The sequence below is a fragment of the Panonychus citri genome, unplaced genomic scaffold, assembly GCF_014898815.1.
Source record: "Panonychus citri isolate SS breed McGregor unplaced genomic scaffold, ASM1489881v1 Contig00123, whole genome shotgun sequence".
Taxonomy (NCBI): Eukaryota; Metazoa; Arthropoda; class Arachnida; order Trombidiformes; family Tetranychidae; genus Panonychus; species Panonychus citri.
The window spans coordinates 28,675-47,000 of record NW_026515528.1 but is presented as its reverse complement, the minus strand read 5'-3'; the positions used below and the strand labels follow the sequence as shown (position 1 = coordinate 47,000).

At 31.5% G+C, this 18,326-nt stretch overlaps 2 protein-coding genes and 1 non-coding gene across 4 annotated transcripts; all 3 read left to right on the top strand.

Moving 5' to 3' along the window:
- Positions 1-421: 421 nt before the first annotated feature.
- LOC128390573 (CD109 antigen-like) lies at positions 422-10,236 on the top strand. 2 transcript variants are annotated; one of them, XM_053350315.1, is made up of 8 exons: positions 422-747; positions 958-2,846; positions 4,841-4,888; positions 5,206-5,350; positions 6,178-6,295; positions 7,399-9,122; positions 9,237-9,402; positions 9,561-10,236. In XM_053350315.1, the coding sequence occupies exons 1-8, from the start codon at positions 674-676 to the stop codon at positions 9,879-9,881; spliced, it is 4,485 nt and encodes a 1,494-aa protein (XP_053206290.1). In that variant the 5' UTR covers positions 422-673; the 3' UTR covers positions 9,882-10,236. The 2 variants fall into 2 exon arrangements, with proteins under 2 accessions (XP_053206290.1, XP_053206291.1); XM_053350316.1 differs by lacking the exons at positions 4,841-4,888; positions 5,206-5,350 and adding an exon at positions 3,456-3,645 and having other exon boundaries at positions 423-747.
- Positions 7,128-7,199, top strand: Trnaa-cgc (transfer RNA alanine (anticodon CGC)). The gene has a single exon. It is a non-coding gene; the product is annotated as a tRNA-Ala (tRNA).
- A 135-nt stretch (positions 10,237-10,371) lies between the features above and the next one.
- Positions 10,372-15,920, top strand: LOC128390574 (uncharacterized protein DDB_G0271670-like). The gene is made up of 2 exons (XM_053350317.1): positions 10,372-11,394; positions 11,980-15,920. Exons 1-2 carry the CDS (start codon positions 11,229-11,231, stop codon positions 13,401-13,403), a joined length of 1,590 nt encoding a protein of 529 aa, XP_053206292.1. The 5' UTR covers positions 10,372-11,228; the 3' UTR covers positions 13,404-15,920.
- The last annotated feature ends 2,406 nt before the right edge of the window (positions 15,921-18,326 follow it).

Here is an 18,326-nt window from a genome sequence, read left to right as displayed (position 1 = left end):
AAAAAAATTATTCCAAATTGATCAACGGGAGAGATTGAACATCTAAACATGAAGACAAGAGTTTCCATCTTGTTTTCAATGTTGTGTCAATTGATGGAAACCATTCCCATGGAATAATTGACAATTATCTCGTTCCCTTCATGATATGAAAAAAAAAATTCACCATCTGATTAAATAGAAGGATTTTAATTTGATTATCTAATTAAGAAATTGAGAAAGATTTTCCAATTGATATGTAAACAAACATTCTTTTCCAATAGATGGCGACAGGTTTCATCTTCTACCATTGGGTTACATTAACTGAGAAAAGTGTGAGCTTTGGCTAAAAGATGCACTTTTCTCTTTCCTCGTTTTCTGATTGGCTCATTTTCCTGGAACTGGTTAAATAGGAAGAAAAGTTTTTTTCTTTAAAGAAAAATTTTATTTTTTTTTTCTTATTCGACTTGATCAATTTACTCTTGCAACTTAATTTTATCATCTTTTTTTTTTCTATTTGTATGTTTCTTTTCTTTTTGATTTATTTCTAAATTTTTAATTTTGATTTAATGTCATCTTTTAATTCCACTTTCAAGGAATTAAATTATCACTCATGTGAAAAGTGTTTACGGTGATCATCTTCTCTCTCTCTCTCTGTGTTTCATATCATCTCTAGAATTTGCCAATATTCATCTCAATGTTTTATTTAAAAATTTTCTCTTCAATGTTATTACCGATCTTTTTTCTTATTTTCTTTTCTCATCATGGATTGTAAGTTAATCATTTTATCTTCGCTCATCGATTGTTTTTTTTTCTCTTCATCAGTTTTCTTTGTTTCCCTCTATTGTATTTTCAACGATTCGATTTGTGACCTTTTTTTGTCTATACTCTTGTTTTTCTTTTTCTCTCATGTCTTGGTACTAATTTTCTTTTTCAATCTCTCTTACCTTCTTGTATTTCTGTGTATTGTTTTTTACTCAGAACTCAAGACTTGTTTAGCTACACAATCCTAGCACCGGAAAAGATTCGTGCAAACTCGGACTATTTTATTTCCATTTCTACTCACAATAACCATGGACCCATCAATTTTGATGCAACTATTTCTGGACATGAAAATTCATCTCACCTAAATACCATCTCTCAAAGTGTTACCTTAAATGACGATGAGACCAGATTGGTTCGTTTTGGTGTTGGCCCTTGGGGTGCTGGTAACTATAAGTTAACCGTTAATGGCCAAGGAAATGGGTTAACCTTTAAAAATGAAACAAAACTTGTCTATGAGAGTAAAAGTTTCTCTGTGTTTATTCAAACGGATAAAGCGATCTACAAGCCTGGTCAAAAGGTTTTCTTCCGTGCAATTATTGTTCGTCCTACTTTAGCAACCGCTGAAACTGGTGCTAATACTGTTTACATTGAGGATGCTAAAAGTAATCGTATCAAACAATGGGATCGGGTTTTCACTTCATTTGGTGTTCTCTCATTTGATTTTCAACTTTCAGAAAATCCGGTTCTTGGTGATTGGACCATAAATGTTGACATTGATAGTAAAATATTTAAGAAAACTTTTACCGTTGCTGAATATGTATTACCCACTTTCAGTGTTGACGTAAATCTACCAAGTTATGTGACCTACAATAAATCTGACCTTATCGTTAATGTAAAGGCAACTTATACCTATGGAAAACCAGTTACTGGTGAGGTCACTTTAACCGTTCAACCAAGGATAAGATATGGATCTCTAACTACTCGTCCCCTAGAACAATATCAAGTAAAAGCTAAACTTGATGGTTCAGTTGATATTCCAGTTGATGTTATTCGAGATGTACGATTAGCAAAAGATTTCTATGATCGAGAGATTGAATTTTTTGCACTGGTTGAAGAAGATTTAACTGGCCGTAAATATAATAAAACCTCAATCCTTACAGTTTACGATAAAGAGATAAACATTGAACTAATCAAATCATCACCATACTATAAGCCCAATCTTACGATGACCTGTTACCTTAAGGTCGCTTATCGAGATGATACACCGGTTGAAGATAATGGTCCACCAGTGAAAATAATGTATGGCTATGGTTATAATGAAGAAGAGTATACCAATGTTATTGAACAAGTTCCCAAAAAAGGGATCATCAAGTTTGAATTTACACCAATCTCATCGCCAACATCAATCATTGGAATTAAATCTGAATATAAAGGTCAAACTTATCATTTCATGAGTTTGGATATGTTTCATTCACAAAGCTCCAAATTCATTCAAGTTGGAATTGCTGAAAATTCAAAACCTAAAATTGGTGAATTCTTGTCTCTCAATGTTGCAACCACCGAACCAATCGATCATTTTGTGGCCATCGTCATGAGTAAAGGGGAAATTTGTCTTACGCAAACATTTTTCGTTAAATCAGGTCAACAACATGTCTTCCAATTTCTGGTTACCCATTCAATGGCACCAAAATCTCGTCTAGTTGTTTACTATGTAAGACCAAGCGATAAAGAGGTTATCGTTGATTCCCTTTCATTTGATGTTGACGGAATTTTCCGTACCAATGTTGAAATTGAAGCATCTAACACAAAAGCTAAACCTGGTGAAAAAATCGACATCACCGTTAAAACTAATCCGAACACTTATGTTGGTGTATTGGGATTAGATCAAAGTGTTTTACTCCTTAAAAGTGGCAATGATATAACTCGAGATGATGTAATTGCAGAATTGGCAACCTACGATTCCAATTATAATTCCGATTCAACTGACCCATTCAAGTCTATCTATAGAAATTCCTTCCCCTCAGAAAGTTCAGCAGCAAGTACCTTCCATAGTGCTGGACTTATTGTCCTTTCCAATGGAATCGTCTACGATTATATAACACCTCGTAAGTGTCTCTCTCTTTGTTATTAGACTGTTTTCCCCTATTCTTTTTATAATCTTTCATGTTTTCAATTTAAATTCCATATTCTTTCATTTATTTCAAAAAGAACTGGTTGATCTTTTGATTATATTATTCAATTATTCATCTTATGGGTAATTAATTGTTTCTCATTAACCTTGAAACTTTTTTTTTCATCGTTTGAATTATAAACCATTATCGTCATCACAAGTTGATAATGATGTTTATCATCATCAAAGTAATATCAAGTTTTAGCAAATTGAATGGATTATTTAGTTTTAAAGCTTAGATTTTGTTGGTTATTTTTGATTCTATTTCTGGTATTAGATTTTTGCATGAAGATACAATTTCCATCAACTATCAAAATTAGTTCACAAATATCGTTAGTCAGCAAGAATCATATTCTAAATTTACTATTTAAAAATCAATAATTATCATTCTTCAGTTGGTATAACACTTCTAACTCCCTTGAATTTTACAATTCTAATTAATTATTCCAATTAATCACTAATCTCTCTCTCTCTCTCTCTTTCTCTATCTTTTCCCGTTTCTTCATCAAACTACTAATTATCTCTAACTACTGGAATTAAAAAGTCTACTATCGAAGCAGTTTTGCCGTTTCTTTTGCTAGTGCTTATGACGATGGAGTTCCTGGTGGGCCTGCTCCTGAGAGTGTAAAAACTATCAGTCAACCCAACTTTCCTGGCATTTCTCAGGTTGCAACAGTGAAAGTGAGAAAATATTTCCCTGAAACCTGGTTATGGGAAAATGTAACCACTTCTGGGTAGGAGTATAATCAAAAATTTAATCTCATTAACAATTGAAAGTTATTGCGCCTTTTCAACCCTTCTCAATCAAACAACTCCCACTACAATTAAATTGATAACTTTTCCATAACAAAGCAGCAAACATCATCTAACCAAAACATCAACAAACTAAAACCATCACTATTAATATCACCATCCACTGAATAGTTGATATTATGAGTAGTAATATTTACCCAATAGCCTTATTTATCAATAGACAAAATATACAATTGAACAAGATGATCGTCGATGTATTTGTTTGTGAAAGAGGAAAGAAAACACCATGAAACCTGTTTTTCTTTTTTCTTCTTTTTTTTCACCATATTCTACAAAAAGAATAACCTTCAATCCTGAATACTTATATATCATGAAAGTCTTATGACATTCAAGTTTCAATTTTCAATTCAGCATATTGTTCAATCATTGATTAATCAATATGTTCCATGTAACTGATTCTCCTCTTTTTTTTCAAGATTAACTTGAGTCGAGTTTGCAAAAATTTAGTCTCTCTCTCTCTCTCTCTCTCTCTCACCCTCTTGATTTCAATTAATTTCTTGTAAATCATTGACAATTTGTCAACATTGAATTTCCCAGTTGATTGAATACTGTTAATTTAATGATCAATTGGTAATAATTTTTTATTTCTTTTCATTGAATTGACAACTTAAAAAGAAAGATAAATAATATTGAACAACTTTCTGATTCCATAGAAAAAAAAAGAAATGATCAAATCAATAGAGAATCTTTCAAGCTCTGTTTTGATTGTCTAATTAGATTCTGATTGTTCCAACGAATGAATCAATCTTTATTCATGGTTATGTAAACAAGAAATATCAATATTTTCATAAATTCTTGTTTCATCTATGGGGAAATAGTTGATTTTTTTTCTTCTTCTCTATCTGGTAAAAACCATTCAATAATTAGTTCTGATTTTCTCTCGATATTTACTTTACCCTGAAATATGATCATATCCTGATATTCATCATTAGCCTTGAATTTGAATTGTGTTTAATTATTTGTTACATTCTATTTGGTATACCAATCAAAATGTCCAAAATTATTTACATTGTCATCTATTCTCATTCATTTCTCTTTTGATTCTCTATTAATTGTACTTTACCGATCACTTCATCTCTTCAAATGATAATCTTTACGTTACCTTGATTATCACAGGTTTTGGAAAGTCAATATCCGGCCGACCTGTTCCACTTTATTTACCTGGTATGTTTAATTAACTAATGATTTCTCTTTTTTTCTCTCTCTTTATTCAAATGAAAGAATAAGAAGAAAAAAAAATCAAAAGAGAAAATGAATAACCTGTAAAACCATGAAAAAAAAAGACAAAGAGCTGGAGCAAATTCCCACTCTAATTACAGAATCTTAACATTTCACAATAATTAGAGAACAGCTTTTACCTGTTCAGTGTTAATCACAAATCTAATTTAGCTATTGTTTTTTTTTCCTCATCTTTACAACTTTTCTTTTCTTTACATCATCATCATCATCATCATCTTGTTACATCTTCATTGTTTCACTAGCCCCTACAAGTATCGCTATTGATGACAAGCTTCTTGATCACCGTCTCCATTTGGCTAAAATAGTTTTACCTGAAAGCACCGATACAAGGATAGTATTGAGAAAACACTTCCCTGAGACTTGGCTTTGGGATAGCACTTTCACTCGGTACATGTTTATACCTAATTATTTTACCAAGAAAGTTTCATCACCCTGATAATCAACCAGTAACCTAATGGATCAGCTGAATCATTTCAATGAGAACATCTAACCAAATTTGATTAACACTAATCAAAAGTTGATTCACCATCTTCATACTATTAGATCTTGAGCCCTGAATAACATCATTTAATATTAGCTAATTTCCCTCAGAATCAAACTCAATTTGATGGGGAAAAAATCTCTTTCTCTTTCTTTTTCTTTTTGTTTTTCTTAATTTCATATTTAAACCAGTTGAAGTATTTTTCTTTACTTTGTCAACTGTTTGTCAGTTTTACTCCCTCAGTATATACACATAATAAGTGATTGCACTCAATTATGTTTACTAATATTGTCGGAACTTAAGGCTCATCAAACTTTTCTCTTCTCTAACAAATTTAATTCTACTTTTCTTATTACTCTCATCTTACTTCATCTTTTGAAATGTTTGTTGTTATTCAATATCAACAACATGACGGTGTAAAACTGACTACACCTTATATCAGGTTTCTTACATCATGAATCTCCTTTTCTTTCCCAACTAATCATTTTTACCTCAACAATTCATTATATAAGAAGCAGAACTAATTCTGATTGGGTTTATGGGCAAGAAAAGAGTAAAACTCCATAATTATCATCATTTTTACTCTCTGTTGCTCTTCTCACTCAAGATCATCAATTGTTGCTTTGTTTAATTTGTGTTTTTCTCTAGGAGAGAAACAATAAGATTGAGAAGGCCAGGCAAGGTTATTGCATCATGTTGATTAACTTGTTTTTGTTTACCCATTTGATTACAGAACCAGTGGATTAGCTAATTTCAGTAGTATAATACCTGATACCATAACTACCTGGAGTATATCAGCTTTTGCGGTTGACAAGCGAACTGGATTGGGAGTTGTCGAAAGACCTACAAAGGTATCTAATTTAATTATTTTTTCAAGATAACGTTGGTCAGTTTAATTGTTACAATTTAATTTTAGACAATTAGCCTTTTCTTTTGCCCCATGCGTAAGAATATAATTCATGGTGAAAATTATTGTGGTACATCAAATTTAGTTAATTAATTTTTAGTGAACTTTTTTTAGGCGTAGGCAAGATTTTCATTCATCGCCATTTAAATATGAATGGTGTTAGAAGATTAATTGTCCTTCCATTTCATCATGAGTTTCATGTAAATGATGATTAATCTTCCTACAAGTAATGTTGATCAAAATAGTCTCTCTCTCTCTCTCTCTCTCTCTCTTGACTTTCTCTTCTTGCGTTCTCTACCTACTCATTAATTATTACTCTATCCGCCAAAACAAAAGTGAAAACTATCAACAAGATTTTTCTCTCGATTTTGATAAATACGATTAATAAAAAGTTGGCCTTGAAAGAAAATCATGAATGAGATTAAAGAATGGGAGAGAGATAGAGAGAGGAAAGCTGAAATTAAATCACTAATTGAGAGCACAATTAATCGTAATTTAAATTATCTCTTTAATTGGACAAAAAAATTTTCGCCCACAATGAAAACAATCGTATCTTTTTTGCTGAAACCTTGTGATTCTTAAACGGAATCATTTTTCATTCTTTTATTTATTATCATTGAGTCATAAAATTTTACAATTTCAAGATACTTTGGTAAAGTAATCAAAATGAGATGTAACTAAAAATATATTGATAAACATTGTTGATTATCAATAACAATTTACTAGAATTGCTTAATTCCTCCTTTCAATGAAAAAAAAACCTAATTTTTAAAATTGGGGATGTAGCTCAGTGGTAGAGCGTTCGCTTCGCATGTGAAAGGCCCCGGGTTCAATCCCCGGCATCTCCAGTAATTTTTTTTCTCTATTTTTATCAAATGTACATAGAGAAAAGTCATAACAATTCAAGAGTATCATTAATATCACCATAAGAATATTTATTTTATGATTGTTTCAACTTTTCTCTCACCAGCACTTGTTGAATATTATTCTCATTTTTCTTTATTATAATCATTCTCATCTTTTTTTTCTCTCTCTCTCTCTTTCCAGATAACGGTATTCAGGCCATTCTTTGTGTCGTTAAACCTTCCCTATTCAATTATTCGGGGCGAAACTGTTGCTATTCAAGTGCTTGTATTCAATTACCTGACTAAACCGAAAGAGGCTCAGGTTACCCTTTTTAATGAGGACAAAGAGTTTAATTTTACCGTTGCAAGCAATGAAATTGATACTTACCTGTCAGATGAATCTCGAAGTCAATTTGTTCAAGTTGCTGGTGAAAGTGCTGCTTCTGTTACCTTTCTTATCTCTACCAATCGAGTCGGAACAATTAAACTTAAGGTAACCGCTTTAGCTGATACGGTTGGTGATGGAATTACTAAACAATTACTGGTTAAACCTGAAGGGAAAACCCAACATCTAAATCGTGCCTTACTTTTAGACTACTCTAAATCTGAAGATTCCTCGAAAGATAATCATTTGGTTCCCCTTTGGATGCCAAATAATGCAATTCCTGGTTCTAAACGTTTATCAGTCTCCGTTATTGGTGATGTTCTAGGAACAAGTTTAAATAATTTAGATGATTTATTGAAGATGCCTTATGGATGCGGTGAACAGAATATGCTCAATTTGGTTCCAAATATTGTTGTTCTTTGGTATCTTAAAAATGCTGGAAAATTGACTGTTGATATTCAATCGAAAGCCATTCAACACATGGAGATAGGATATCAGCGAGAATTGACTTATAAAAGATCTGATGGTTCATTTTCTGCATTCGGAGAAGCGGATAAAAAAGGATCTACATGGTTGACCGCTTTTGTATTGAAAACTTTCCACCAAGCAAAGGAATACATTACCGTTGATACTGATGTATTAAAACGAGCAACTGAATTTCTGATTGAACAACAAGCTCCTGATGGTTCATTCAAGGAATCGGGTGAAATTCATCATAAACCGATGCAAGGAGGTTCAGCTGAAAGTTCTGGGACACTTTCTGCCTTCGTTATGATCGCTTTACTTCAAGATGAACATTTCCGACATTCATATCCGCAAACTTTTCTTAAAGCTGAAAATTTTTTCTCTGAAATGTTGAAATCATCTCAATCCTCTTATGAGACAAATATTCTCACCTATGTGCTAATCCTCATGCGATCATCGATAATGGAATCAGCTTTAGATAAATCAGTTGATAAAATGAAGATTGAAGGTGATGTCAGTTATTGGACTGATGAGACGGAAAAATTGGACATTACAAATAAACAGTCAAGTCACTTTTTCTTACCAAAATCAACAGATATCGAAGCCTCTTCTTATGGACTTTTATCATTCATCGAAAAAAATAAGATTGCTGATGCCTTACCTGTAATGAAGTGGCTCATCTCAAGACAAAATGCCCAAGGTGGTTTCTCATCAACCCAAGATACCGTTATCGCCCTGCAAGCTTTGGCCTCTATCGCTAGTCACCTAAAAAGTTCAAAATTAGCTATTGATGTAACATTTAAATTTGGTAAAATAAGTGAGAAGCAAACAAGTCGTACTTTTGTACTTAACCCGGAAAATGCCCAAGTATTGCAAAAGTTTGAAATGACCGATGCCAAAGGTGAAACGATTCCCGAAGATGTTCAAATTGAATCATCCGGTGTTGGTATTGCAATTGTACAAGTTTCTTGGAGTTATAATCTCGCTGTATCAGCTGAAGAGCCCGCTTTCTACCTTAATCCCCTCTTAGGAAAAGCATCAACAGATAACTTCCTTCAACTTAATCTATGCACTTAGTATGTTACCCTTGATTTTTTCTCTCTCTCTCTCTCTCTCGTTGAGATGATCAGTTAATCGCCCGATTATTTTATTCACTGTTGTTAATTGTTTCATTGTTTCTATTATATTAGTTATAAAGCTGGTAATTCCACCAATATGGCCGTTATGGAGGTTGAATTACCTTCTGGTTATTCTGCTGATGTTGATGCTTTACCAAGCATCAAAAGTCAAGGAAACGGAATCAAAAGAATTGAAAGTCACAATGGTGATACAAATGTTGTCATTTACTTTGACAGGGTAAGTTGAATTTGTTTCATTTTATCATGTGAACGTTTTTGTTTACTTTTTGTTATCAAAACTAATTTCATCTCTTTCTCTCTCCTTTTTCTCATCCATGTTCTGGTTTATGATGATGATTCATTTTCTACTCTTTATTCTATTGATATAAATTAAAGATCACTCGTGAAGAACTGTGCCTTACCGTTCCCGCTCACCGAACACAAAAAGTTGCCAATAATAAGCCTGTTCCCGTTATTTTATACGATTATTACAATCGTCATGAATCAGCTCGAATAATGTACGAACCCAAAGTAACAACAACCTGTTCCATTTGCACAAGCTCTGACTGTCAATGTAACAATGATGATGAAAACGGCATCAAAGGGACCAGTGCTAATCATAAAAGCTCATCATCACCATCAGCAACCACAACAAGAGCAACAATGCTCACCGTTATTTTCATCCTTCAATTGGTTTCTTTTGTCTGTATCATATAATAATAATAACAATGATGATGATGATAATAATCATAACAATAACCACCCTCAATACACCAGGATGAGGATAAAGACATTGAATCAATTTAATTGCTGATTTAATATTAAGGATAATTTAAAGAAAAAGCAACAAAAAAAAGAAAAAGGCAAACAAACCAACAGGATTTTGTATATTTCGCTTCAATGCCAATCTCAATTTTCCAGCATAACTTTTGTTTCTGTCTTCGAAAATTTAATTTCACCATTTAATATATATCTCAACTTTAATGGCCATTCAATATTTGTATTGAATAAAAATATATCATCCTTGTAATCACTTTTGTTTATACATATAATAATATAAAGAAAAACACTAGTCTGTTAATCATCACTTAATCATGATTATCATATCGTATTGAGATCTAATATAATACAATATTTGATATTCTTCTAATACCTTGACGTTTATTAATCTAAAGGAAAGAAAATCGAAAATGATAACGAGATTCTTTTTCTTAATTTCTTTGTATTATATTCAAAGACTAACAAGTAATCTTACCGATAACCTTTAATCTCTCTCTCTCTCTCTCTCTTTCCATCATCATTTCTTAAATATTTTTATCGATTTTCTCTTTTACTTTAAGTTACTCACGCATCGGTGTAATTTATAAGAATAATAATATTACTAATGATGATGATGATAATCTCTAACTCCCTCACCAATGTAGCTGTTGACTTGTGTTTCAATTCAGTTTTACAGACAATGAATCATGTTCATTTTATAATAATTCTCATTTTTTTCATATCTATTGCTTCTCAGTCATCATTCTCATTGGGTATTGATTTTTTTCCCTGCCACTTAATCTTCATTTAAACATAAATACTCAACTTGCGTATGGCTTCAATGAGATAAATGAAATGCTAAGGTATTATCTCTCTCCCTCTCCCTCTCTCTGTTGCTCATTGTCTTTCTTTTTCTCTTTTTATCCTTCTCTTTCTCTCTCTCTCTCTCTCCCTCTCTCTCTCTCTCTGTTTTTCTCCGTCTCGAATGTATATCCTTAGTACTTTTTGTTTTTCAATCTCAATGAGTCGAATCAATACAATATTTCTCATTCTCTCTGTCTCACTCTCTGTCTCTCCTTCGAACTTTTTTTCTCTTTCTCTCGATCTCACTTCGATTTACACTGTATTCCTCACTTTCTAACAGTAAATAGTGTTCACTATCCTGCAGGGAATGAAAGATAACCTACCAGGAAAATAAACCAAAAGTATGAGGATAAAGTTAAAGTCTTTCTTGTGATCAGTGTGTTCAGTGTGTTGTTATTATGAAATAAAAAAATTCCCATCAAAGTGTAGAAATCAAGTGGAATGCCTAGATCATTTCTGGTTAAGAAAGCGAGGCATTGCAGTGATCACCACCACCACCACCACAATAATCATCACCACCACCACCACCACCATAATCTCCATAATAAAGCCAACAATCAACCTTACAGTTCAACTCCATCAACATCATCCTTGCACAATGCTTTTGGTAAGTAAGACCAAAAAGAGCCTCCAATCCCAAAATGATCAACAGTTTAAACTATTCTAGTGATAATTAAACTCATGATGTAAACAAAAACCCATAAAGACTCAAATGAATAAAAGATTCTGAATGAAAGAGACAAAAAAACAAAGTTTCACAACTTGTATCGGATTAGAAATATTCTCAAGAATTATAATATCAGATCATAATCAGAATCAGAATTTCTTGTAACTCAATTAACTTCTTCATGGTAATACTTTGTTTCTTTCTGAGAAAGTTATTCACTGAGCTTTCCCTTAAATCATATCAACAAGATAATACAGATGAATATTCTTATTAGACATGGAAAATGTTGAATATATACTCAACTGAATTTTAATAATATTCTGTTATCGGCTATTATATAATATATATTTACTGTTCGATCAAAGACTATCATCGATTCTACATCAATGATGTTATTGAATTTATGATATTTTTTACCATATTTATGAAGAAATTGAATTCAAATTCAATAGAGTTCATATATTCTTCAATTTTATTTCGATAAAATGTTAATTTCTATTTACTTTTATCTATTATTTTCTTTAGGAGTCGCCTTTGAGAAGCTCAACTTACCTGATGATGAGATTCGTCCCAAGGTTCGAGTTGAACTATGTTATAAAGAGGATAAAGAGCTTGACCTTAGTAAACGACATAATGATAAGACGACAGATCAACTGTTGGTTGACGAGGTAACACTAACATCAACTAATAGTAATAGTAATTTAATCAGTGGCACAGATAATAAGCATCTTCATACGATAACATTAACCTCAGTTAATCCAATATCACTGCCCACACCGGCCAGTACACCAGAACCTTGTAAACCAGTAAGTGATACCGAGATTGAGATTGAATTATCAGATACATGTACCAATACAAGTGATAATGAAACATCAACGACAACTTTAGTCACATTAACATCTAAACAACCCTCATTGGTATCACCAGCGTCTTCACCATCTTCATCCTCTTCCTCTTCATCTTCATCTTCTTCTTCTTCCTCCTCATCTTCTTCCTCAACTTCTTCAGCAACATCCTCATTCTCAACCTCATCAACTTCCAATTCCAAGTCTTCATTAAGCCAAACTCGTAAGCAAATAATCACAACAACAACATCAACACCTTCAACAATCAGTTACACTTATGATACCTTTTTCATGACCGATGGTCGATCACGTAAGAAACAGCAACAGGCTCTTCAGTCAAGTGAAGGAACCATTCTAGCGGATAGTGAACACGACAGTTCAGAGACATTAATCTCAATGGGAACTGGACGAACCTCTGGTAATAATAATAGTAAAGGTGGAGGAAGAATAGGTTGTGGTGGTGGTGGATCAACTCATGGAGGGGATATCAGTGGAAGTGGTAATAATAGTAATAGTGGTTCGGTGGGTAAGGAAAGGCAACGTTATACTTGTAGTGAATGTGGTAAACATTATGCAACTTCATCAAATCTTTCACGTCATAAGCAAACCCATCGAAGTCCCGATTCTCAGTTGGCACGTAAATGTCCAACCTGTCACAAGATTTATGTCTCTATGCCAGCTCTTGCAATGCACGTTTTAACCCATAACCTTAACCATAAGTGCGATGTTTGCGGTAAAGCATTCTCAAGACCCTGGTTATTACAGGGACACATGAGATCACATACAGGTGAGAAACCTTTTGGTTGTGCCCATTGTGGTAAAGCATTTGCAGATAGATCAAATTTACGAGCACATATGCAAACTCATTCAAGTCAAAAAAGTTACCGGTGCCAACGTTGTAATAAATCGTTTGCTCTTAAATCTTATCTAAATAAACATTATGAGTCGTCCTGTTTCAAAGAAATGCCTTCCAATTCAATGCCTTCTTCACCGGCCTCTTCAATATCATCAAATAATTCACATGAAACTAAAACTTCATCTTCTTACTGGGAAAGTGAACGAGAAAGAAGAGATTTCAAAGATGTCATCACGACGGAATCATAATCAACAATAATCATGTGTATATAAAGAGACACGATTACAATCAGACACACACACACACATATATATATAAATACAAACACACCCAAGAATAATATAATTATGCAGAAACTAATCAATGAAGAGAAAAAGTAAAAATCATCAATCTCTTTTTTTGGTAGACAGATTCTCATAGAGGACGAAAGGGAAAATAATTCGAAAAGTTTAAAAAACTTTTTTCCTTCTTCTTTTCATCATCTCTTTATCTCTCTCTCTCTCCTTTTCTCCCTCTCAATGTAAAGTAATTTTCTCATTTCAATCAATTTCATCTTCTTCTTATTCTTCATGACGTTAACACGTTAACAGAGAATTATTTTTTTCTTCTAATTCTTATAATCTCCCAGTTCATCTCTTTCACTCCCTTGTTCTTTATCTTTAATCCCTTTAATTCCTAAACCCTAAATTCTTAATACTTATTCAAATAAGTAACAAGAATTACCTTCAACCTATTATACATACAAATCTAATTACAATCAAGTTCTTTTAATTATTACTATTATAAACTCTTATATATAAATTGTTTTATGGTGATAATGATGAAACCCAATTGATGCAAAGAAACAATTTTAATCCTGATGAGTTTTAGATGAAAAAAACACAAAAAACGATAAACAAAAGTAATAAGAAACTTTTATCAATCAATCAATCAATCATTAACTGTAGTCTGAATTTCAATTCTTGGGATAATTTGTTTGTTTTTACTATTCCAGTTTCCATTTCTTGAATGTCATCATTTCCTTCATATTTGTTTCTTATAAAAAGTTATCTAAATTGGTTTTAGATTATTAATCATTTATAATGTCAACACTTTTATCTATGCATACATAAGGGAGAGAGAGAGAGAGAGAGAGTAGTAAACATGATAATCATGATGAATGAAAAGCTAAAATCAATGAATTCCTATCATCAATTTGATCCAATTTCTGTCCACTAATCTAAGCAAGTTATCAATCATTTAATCAACAATCTATGGGAATATTATATATGCAACAAGGTGAAAATATATGTATACAAAAGCAACAGAGAGATAATGTTACAAGCATTTGAGGGAAACATTTTGACATTCGAGAAATTTGGGAAATAGAAAAAAACAAAAATCGAAAGAAAAAGGAAACAAAAAATTCTGGGAATTGAAACAGACCCAATCACAAACATCCTATGCAAACATAAAAAAATAATAGAAGAAGAAGAAGAAAGTTTATTATTATTATCATTATTATTATGAAATTATATTATTAATAGATGATAGTTGTTTCTCATGAATGAATGTAATAATAAATGCAAATGCAATTGAGAGAGTGAGTAAGAGGGAGAGAGTGTATGTTGCAAAACTCATGATTTCAAATGATAATAATAATCATGGTAATAATAATACACATTCGAGATGGAAAGAGAAAAAAAATTATATGTATTATATTATATATATGAGAGACAATTGGACCTGAATCCAAATAAAACCATAGCAATAATCAAATCCCTCCCATTTAATCAACATCACCTTTTACCTCCCACTCTCCATGGACTCTGTCTATCCATCTATGGACTCTTTGATTTAATGAATCATCCATAATATCTCCCTGTCTCTCTGTCTCTCTCTCTCTCTCCCTTAATACATCACCATCATTTCCCATGTTTCCTCTTCCACCCACTCGAAACTCAATAACTATGAAAAAAAAGGAAAACAAAGAGCCCAAACTCCTCTCATTACACTTTTAATATCATGATAATCAAGCTCATGTAAATATTATGCAAATAGTAATAATCAATCAATCAATCAAACTCATCAATCGATAAAAATATTAAAAAGACAATAAAAAAAATGATATGCAACAGTAATCAACTAATTGTACTAGATAATCAAGGTATGCAAAAGACTAAACACTAAATTGATGATAATAACAATGAAAATAACCAATGCAACGGAAACTGTTTCCTTTTCCTCTTTCACCTCATATCCATTTATAATACATATGCAATGATGAAGGAAATGGGGAAAAAAATGAAATGCAAGCAAAAAACCACAAACAAATCAAATTAGAATTAAATTAAATCCCTTTTCTCTTACTACCTCTTCTCAATTAGATCTAATTATTAGCCAACAAATTTAAGAACAATTTTCAATCTAAACCATCACCATTAGAATGAAACAAAAAAGACTAACCCACACACACAAACACACCCAAGAAACACCACAGCCTTCAAAATACCCACCTAGAGAACCCAACACTTCATTTCAACTTTAACATTCAGTTTGGTTATTATTATTATTATCGCTATTATTATTATCCAAGAAAACACTAGGATGTTAGTTTATGTATCACTTAAAGGTTAATTTAGATAATGATGAGTAGCTGAAAACAGTAACAGCAACAACAACACAATACAACTTGTGGATAAATAAATAATATTGTAGATCAAGCAACAAGTCAACAACAAGAAGCAATAGATAGAGCAACAGTAAGCAACAGAGAGAGAGAGAGAGAGAGAGAGAGAGAGAGAGAAAACTCAAGAGAAAAGAAAACAATAACAATAATGATAATGATAATAAAGACCTGAGTTGGATAATTGAAGTGTAGAAATGGGTGAAGAGGGACATAGACACATAGATCTCAGCATTTATATATATCTACTCACAGAATAGAATAGGAGGGAAAAAAACAATGTTCTGAAAACAGTATTGATGAGTATATATATATAAATATAATATACTCTTCTCAATACTCAGGGTATTCAAAAGCAATAATAATGCTAATGATAAGTTCTGATAACAGTAAAATGGTAAAGCAGACAATCTCGAGCAATAACCTTTAAGTAACACATACATCCACTAATAGTAATAATAATGCACATGCCAATGTAAATACATGCATGTTGTTATCTGTAAGCAAACAAGCTTATAATAAATATACATAAATAACAATACATATACTCATATACTACACAGAATATAAATATATATATATATTATATGTAATAATAATGCTTATCAATAGGAAAAAGGGGGATATTAGATTATGATTTTGATGATATTGAAGATGATGAGGATGTATTAAAACAGAAGGAGTGACAAAGTGAAGCGAGAGAATAAAATAAAAAAAAAGTTCCAACAGAGATAAGTTAAATCTTCCATATGAGATGTTCTGAGGATATTTCATTATTAGTGAATGTTCCTGTTTCTTATACATATATATACTATTACCTAGTTTCTAATAATAATAATGCTCAATACTTATAAATATTATTTGTTAATCAATAGGGTCAACATTCGTATATAAACAAACTCCCACTCACAGAATCGCAAAGTTTTAATCGATCATTTTTATCGATCCATTGGTATGCAAAGTTTTTTTCTCTCTTTTTCATTCTCCATTTTTTTTTCGTTGTTGTTAAGGTTTACACACTAAACTCCATTGATGATAATTTATCAGTAATGATAATGATTCATTTAACCAGTACAATAAGATTATGCATAAACAACTCCTTCTTGATATTCCTTGTTTTCTTTCTTGACCACTGACCCTTTAACCTTTTCAACCCTTTATCCTCTTTCTCTTTCTCTCTTTCTCTCTTTTCTATTTCCTTTCCATTTGATGATTTGTAATGAATTGAATAACCATAATTGACACAAAACGTGCTGGGTAATAAGTGCAAGGAAAATGTTTGGTTGCAAATGAAAAATGCTAAAAAAATGCAAATGAATATAATACATTTTACTGCATTGCACTTGTCGATCTCTCTTCTCTTTTATCAGAAATTACAAGTTGAACAAGATTATAATATATTGATAGTAAATATAAATAAATGATATCCTCTTATCCTACAGAAAACCTCAACCTTTTCACCTTTAAACCCTAAACCCATCTAACTACAGCAACACTACCTTTCACCTCCTACTCTTAATCCTAATCTCTAGCCTTCTCTTTTTTTTATATACAACAATAATAATAATGATAATCTACTTCAGTAGAAATTGAATTCAAACAAAAAAAACAAAAAAAAACAAACAAATGGAAGATGAAACCAACGACAACAATGATAAAAAAGATCCAATGTAACATCAATTGTATGCAAATGCTGAAATGAAGCAACAATCTGACAAAAATCTCTATGTAATTTTAATCTCTTTTTGATTATTTCATTTTAACAAAATACTAATAAAAAAAAGCTCTGTTGTTAACCCTCATCACCAAGAATATAATAATAATGATATTAAAATGATGATGATCCTGAATTAAATGTCTCATATTAAATGAATACACTAAAACCTCAAGAGGTAACTTTTTAAACTTGGAACTCAATTATCATGATGATAATGATGATGTACAAAAAAAAGTTGGATGGACAATTGTTGAAATTACCACAATTGGATGATAATCTAGATAAAAGTATACGATAATATAAATGATAATTCTGACGAGGGAAATGTTTACCTAATCTTTCAAAAGGTTTCAAAGTTTCAATTTCATTAACATTTTAAACTGAATATTCAACAGATAAAGAAATTTATATGTGTATATACAAATATAATTGAGATTCTCATCAATCAAGGAACCTGTGATGATGAAAATTCAAAGTTGATCCTCTTGTAATCTGATTTCATTCATTTGGTGTGATTAGTATTCACTGTTATATTCATATCATTCACTTTCATCCTTAATCTCATCTCGAATTTCAAGTTTTAACTTTTCTTTGCCTATTTCGAATCAACATTCTAAATTATATATTCACCATAAACTTTTTTTTCACTGTTCGTATCTCTAAATGTTTAAAATTTACATGGTAATTAAAGAGTCAAGTTCAAGTTTAATTCAATTAATCAATCATATATTATTGCAAAAGCAAATATTAAATTTACTTGATTTACAATTAAAGTGTATTTTCCAACTA

Bases quoted from the DNA above. Each gene is read 5' to 3' on its own strand.
- LOC128390574 (XM_053350317.1), top strand. From the start codon at position 11,229: ATGCCTAGATCATTTCTGGTTAAGAAAGCGAGGCATTGCAGTGATCAC. The intron at 11,395-11,979 runs GTAAGTAAGACC...TATTTTCTTTAG, and splicing joins ATCCTTGCACAATGCTTTTG to GAGTCGCCTTTGAGAAGCTC.
- LOC128390573 (XM_053350315.1), top strand. From the start codon at position 674: ATGTTTTATTTAAAAATTTTCTCTTCAATGTTATTACCGATCTTTTTT. The intron at 2,847-4,840 runs GTAAGTGTCTCT...TGATTATCACAG, and splicing joins CTACGATTATATAACACCTC to GTTTTGGAAAGTCAATATCC. The intron at 9,403-9,560 runs GTAAGTTGAATT...TATAAATTAAAG, and splicing joins TTGTCATTTACTTTGACAGG to ATCACTCGTGAAGAACTGTG.